Raw genomic sequence first — 6,103 nt, 5'->3', positions numbered from 1 at the left:
GAGGGTTCGGATCCCACATACAGACCGGTTCCTGCTCACTGTCTGAGCGAGGTGTGGGAGCAACACCGAGGGTTGCGATCCGTTGCCGGTCACGAAAAAAGACAAAAACGAAAAAAAAAAAATCAATTTTATTTCACTAAAAAAAAAAAAGTTGATATTATAGAGGCAGGGAGTAGAACAGTGGTTACCAGACTGGGGAAGGGAGGAAAATGGAGAGATTGGCCAATGGGTACAAAATTACAATTAGATAAGAGAAATGGGTTCTTGTGTTGCACAGTAGGGTGACTATGGTTAACAGTTAAGTTTTGTAAATGACATAATAGCTAGAAAAGAGGCTTTTGAATGTTTCACCACAAAGAAATGATAAATGCATGAGATAATAGATACAGTAACTACCCTGACCCGATCATTATACAACACATATATGGACCAAAACAACAGATAGTACCCCACAAATATGTACAGTTACAATGTGTCAATTAAATCATTTTTTAAAAATGAATTTTATTTCATGACACTCTCCATTGTCATTAAATATTCAGCAGAATTTTGGTGGCTATACATAATTTCATTCCTTCATCTTTAGTTCTTAGTTTGGAAAGAAATCACAGATCTCTTTGACTATCTAATGAAAGGAATGAACTCTCTTTCTAGAAAAATGCAAAGACACCTCAATGGAATAACATTTTGGGGATGCTCAAATCCCCCCTGAAGATCACGGACATCAGGTTAAAAAGCTCTGGTTTGAAAGAGACTGCTCCATGTTAATTTTCTGATTTATAGCTAGTGCAACATGGAATCACATTTGCTTCTAAGTTCTACTAAGATAGATTAAGAGTGAGTTCAGGAAATTCACTCTGTTTCCCTTGTGCATGGCACATGGTCAATACATGGTAACTCTTTGTTTTTGTTCTCATCATTATTTAAAACTTTTCTATTTTCCTAGTATTACTTATGTCTCAAAATAAAAATCCTTTATCTAAAAAAAAAGAAAAAAAGACTACAAGACCTTTACAAAATTTAAACATTGCTGTCACAATTATCTTTGTTTAATTCAAAAATACTTTCTACAGGAAACAGTATCATCATTACCAGAAAAAAAGTACAATTGGTGAACTTTATAAACCTAGAAGTTTTTTCTTCCTTTTTGTCTTTTTTACTGACCGGTAACGGGATTGCAACCCTTGGTGTCGCGCCCGTACCAGGGACCAGCAACAGGATCGCAACCCTTGGTGTTGCGCCCGCACCGCGCTCAGCCAGTGAGCAGGAACTGGTCTCCACATGGGATCCAAACCCTCGGCAGGAGAGCCACCGTACTCCCAAGCGGCGCACTCTCCAGTGCGCCACCGGGCCGGCCCATAAACCTAGAAGTTTTAATAATGCTTAGTAATAGACATTAAGGGAGCTAATAAAATAACTTTATTCATTGACAGATGAGTGGATAAACAAAATGTGGTTATAGATATAGTGGAATACTGTTTAGCTTTAAGAAAGAAAGAAATTCTAACACATGGTACAGCACGAATGTGCTAAGTGAAATAAACCAAAAGGACAAATATTGTATAATTCCACTTATATAGATACCTAGAGTAGTCAATTCATAGAAACAGAAAATAGAACAGTGTTTGCCAGGGGCTTCGGACAGGGGAGAAATTATGAGTTAGTGTTTAATGGGTATGGAGTTCCTGTTTAGGGCAATGAAAAAGTTCTGAAAATTGATGGTTGTGTAACATTGAGAATTTACTTAATACCACAGAGTTCTGAAGTTAAAAATGGTTAAAATGGGGCTAGCCAATTAGCTTGCTTGGTTAGAGTGTGGTTCTGATAACACCAAGGTTACGGATTTGGAATCCTGTACTAGCTAGTTGCAAAAAAAAGGGGGGGGGGTTAAAATGGTAAATGTTATGTTATATATATTTTATCACAATTAAAAATAAAAGAGAAGGCCGGCCCGTGGCTCGCTTGGCAGAGTGTGGTGCTGATAACACCAAGGCCACGGTTTCGGATCCTACATAGGGATGGCTGGTTTGCTCACTTGGGAGAGCGTGGTGCTGACAACACCGAGTCAAGGGTTAAGATCCCCTTACCGGTCATCTTATAAAAAAATAAATAAATAAAAGAGTACATGCATTAGTTTTGAGAAGATCCTGGTATCAAACTCAATCCCCCTTTTTTTTAACCTTCTCTTGGTCAGATATTATGAGTGTCTGGTGACATCCAAATACAAAGGAATACATTTTTGTCTAGATCTAGGGTTTCTCTACATTGGCTTATTGGCATGTGGGGGTCAGAGCATTCTTTTTTATGGGGAACTGTCCTGGGCATTGTGGGATGTTGAGCAGCATCTCTGGCAGTAGCAATCACCCATTTGTAACAAATACCCCCATACAGTTGCCAAATGTCCCCTGGGGGACACAATCACCCCTGTTGAGAACCATTGTTCTAGATTATTCATAGGCATCTATACCAAGCAGGCTTTTGTAAAGAGCTTAAGCAAAGGAGTTATAGAACTGATAAATTATCCTCCACCAGAGCAGATATGCATCTGCCTTTTTTTCAAAGGGGCATAGATAGCTTGGGAGCACTTCTCAAACTTTAACGTGCATACAAATCATGCAACAATCTTGTTAGGAATGCAGGCTCTAATTTAGTGTGTGAGGAGCGGGGCCCGAGATCTGGCATTTCTAACCAGCTCCATGGTAGTGACGCTGGTCCATGGACCACCATTTGAGTAGAGGGCACAGAGTGCTGTACATAAGAACACTTCAGCGTTAATGCCTTAGCTTCCCATGAGAAGGAGAGATCTTCATGAGAAGCACCACTGTTCTTAAGCGCTACCTAGAAAACTGTTCCAAGAATATTGCAGAACAAGTAGGCGGTAGACCGTGGTTTGCTTTAACTCATGAATTCATTAAAGGTGACTGATGAACCTTCCACGCATCCTTCATCCCTCTCCCTTAGATCCCCAGGACACCTACAGGGACTATGTCCGCAGGAAATTCCGGCTAATGGAAGACCGCAACGCGCGCCTAGGGGAATGCGTCAACCTCAGCCACAGGTACACCCGGCCCCTCCTAGTGAAAGAACACTCGAGTCCCATGCGGGCCCAGCAGAAGCTTTTGGACACAAGCTGGGGACATGCGAGAACCGTGGGACACCAAGCCAGCCCCATCCAGATAGAGACCCTCTTCGAGCCAGATGAAGAGCGCCCTGAGCCGCCGCGCACCGTGGTCTTGCAGGGAGCAGCGGGGATCGGGAAGTCCATGTTGGCCCACAAGGTGATGCTGGACTGGGCCGACGGGAGGCTCTTCCAAAGCAGGTTTGATTATCTTTTCTACATCAACTGCAGGGAGATGAACCAGAGCGTCACCGAGCGGAGCGCGCAAGACCTCATCTCCAGCTGCTGGCCTGAGCCCAGCGCGCCCCTGCAGGAGCTCGTCCGGGTTCCCGAGCGCCTCCTTTTCATCATTGACGGCTTTGATGAGCTCAAACCATCTTTCCACGATCCTCAGGGTCCCTGGTGCCTCTGCTGGGAGGAGAAACGGCCCACGGAGCTTCTCCTGAGCAGCCTGATTCGGAAGAAATTGCTTCCTGAACTGTCTTTGCTCATCACGACCCGGCCCACGGCTTTGGAGAAGCTCCAGCGCTTGCTTGAGCACCCCAGGCACATCGAGATCCTGGGCTTCTCCGAGGCAGAAAGGAAGGAGTACTTCTACAAGTATTTCCACAACGCAGAGCAGGCGGGCCAAGTCTTCAGCTTCGTGAGGGATAACGAGTCCCTCTTTACTATGTGCTTTGTCCCCCTGGTGTGCTGGATAGTTTGCACCTGCCTCCAGCAGCAACTGGAGGGTGGGGGCCTTTTAAGACAGACCTCCAGGACCACCACAGCAGTGTACACGCTCTACCTTCTGAGTCTGATGCAACCCAAGCCAGGGACCCCATCCTTCCAGCCCCCGCCCAACCAGAGAGGACTGTGCTCTCTGGCGGCAGATGGCCTATGGAATCAGAAAATCCTATTTGAGGAGCAAGACCTCCGGAAACACGGACTGGACGGCGCAGATGTCTCTGCCTTCCTCAACATGAACATCTTCCAAAAGGACATTAACTGCAAAAAGTTCTATAGCTTCATCCACTTGAGCTTCCAGGAATTCTTTGCAGCCATGTACTATGTCCTGGGTGGTGGGGACAGTGGGTCAGGCCCAGACCAGAATGTGGCTAGGCTGTTGGCTGAATATGGGTTTTCAGAAAGGAGCTTCTTGGCACTCACCGTACGCTTTCTGTTTGGACTCCTGAATGAGGAGACGAGAAGCTACCTGGAGAAGAGTCTTTGCTGGAAGGTCTCACCTCACATCAAGGTGGAACTGCTGGAGTGGATTCAAAGCAAAGCACAGAGTGAGGGCTCCACCCTGCAGAAGGGCTCCTTGGAGTTCTTCAGCTGTTTGTATGAGATCCAGGAGGAGGAATTTATCCAACAGGCCCTGAGCCACTTCCAGGTGATTGTGGTCAGCAACGTGACCACCAACATGGAGTACATGGTCTCCTCATTCTGTGTGAAGAACTGCAGGAATGTCCTGGTGCTGCACTTGTATGGAGCAGCCTACAGTGCAGATGAAGAAGATGAAATGAGATGGACTTCAGAAACCCAGATGCTGTGGGCGGAATCGTAAGTACTTGCTGAGGCTGGCTCTCCAAGTTCATGCTCTTTAACTAGTGGTTCTCAAGGAGGGGTGATTTTGCCCCCTCTTCCCACGTGGCAATATCTGTAGACATCTTTGGTTGTCACAGCTGGGAGTGACAGGGTGATGCTACTGACATCTAGTGGATAGAAGCCAGGGAAGCTGCAAAACATCCTATAATACACAGGACAGTCCCCCACAACAAAGAATGATTTGGCCCCAGAATGTCAATAGTGCCACAGTTGAAGACCCTGCTCTTCAACAATACTCATTCGGACTAAATTGGGGTTTACATCAAGGAGAGTTTATTCAATCAACAAATATTATTAAGGGCCTTATATATGTGGACCGGGCACTCCTCTGTAGTCTGAAGACAGTGTGAATAAGCTAACCAATGCCAGAGCAAGCATGTTAATGAGAAAGGAGACAGATAATCAAGAAATGAATAGGCAAACAAGCAAACAAATATGTCAGTGTTTAGATTAGTGTCAGTGATTGGAGAGTTTCAGATAGAAGTAACTACTATGAGGAAAGTCAAACAAGGTAATGTCATAGTGACTTGGAGGGGGACGGGCAACATTCAAAGTGGAGGTGCTGAGGAGGTGAGATTTGAGCTAAGACTGTTTGGGTTTGGGTTCCCAAGGAGTAGTCTCAGAAGCAAGGATTCGAGTGTTTATTTGAGAGATGGTCTCAGGAAGCATGAGCAAGAAAGTGGAGAAGTAACACAAGGAAAGGAAAACAGCCAACAAAGAAGTTTTGTCAAGCTGATAGCTACCCCTTCTTGTGTGGAGCACAAGGTTGCTCCACATCAGTTATTGAATAAACACAGCAGTCCCCTTTTTCTGAGATGTTGCTTTCTGAGTTTTTAGTTACCCGCGATCAACGTGAACAATTCACAAGTTTTAAATTGCACACTGTTCTGAGCATCATGATGAAATCTTGCACCATCCTGCCCAGGATGTGATTCATCCCCTTGTCCTGTCTGGTGTGTCCATGCTGTTTATGCTACCTGCGCATCAGTCATTTAGTAGTCGTCTTGGTTATCAGGGGGACTGTCAAGGTATCCCAGTGCTTGAGTTCAGGTAACTCTTAGTTTACTTCATCATCATGGCTCCCGATGATTCAGGATCACCCGAAGCAGAGGATCTTCCTTTTGACATATGTCAGAAGGTCAGTAGCAGCCTAACGCGACCTGGCAGTGTCTCTGTCATTCATCTCTCTCTATGGCATTTTATCATCTCACATCGGCACAAAAAGAAGGGTGAACACAGTACACCGAGATATTTTGAAAGAAAGAGAGACCACGTTCATATAACTTTTATTAAGGTATATTGTTATAATTGCTCTATTTTATCATTAGTCATTGTTGTTAATCTTTTACGGTGCCTAACGTATAAATTTAACTTTATCATAGGTATTTATGTATA

At 44.6% G+C, this 6,103-nt stretch overlaps 1 protein-coding gene across 3 annotated transcripts in view; it reads left to right on the top strand.

The window, feature by feature from the left end:
* The window catches only part of NLRP12 (NLR family, pyrin domain containing 12), a 50,418-nt gene that overhangs the window by 15,743 nt on the left and 28,572 nt on the right, over positions 1–6,103 (top strand). For 2 of the 3 annotated variants that reach the window (XM_008591659.1, XM_008591657.1), the window contains exon 3: positions 2,962–4,663. In XM_008591659.1, the coding sequence (XP_008589881.1) occupies positions 2,962–4,663 (1,702 nt within the window). The remainder of the gene's footprint in view (positions 1–2,961; positions 4,664–6,103) is intronic. The other variant, XM_008591658.1, reaches the window with a different exon arrangement.

This window comes from Galeopterus variegatus, unplaced genomic scaffold (assembly GCF_000696425.1).
Source record: "Galeopterus variegatus unplaced genomic scaffold, G_variegatus-3.0.2 Scaffold7135, whole genome shotgun sequence".
Lineage (NCBI taxonomy): Eukaryota > Metazoa > Chordata > Mammalia > Dermoptera > Cynocephalidae > Galeopterus > Galeopterus variegatus.
The sequence above is the reverse complement of the archived record's forward strand: the minus strand, read 5'-3'. Positions and strand labels throughout refer to the sequence as shown.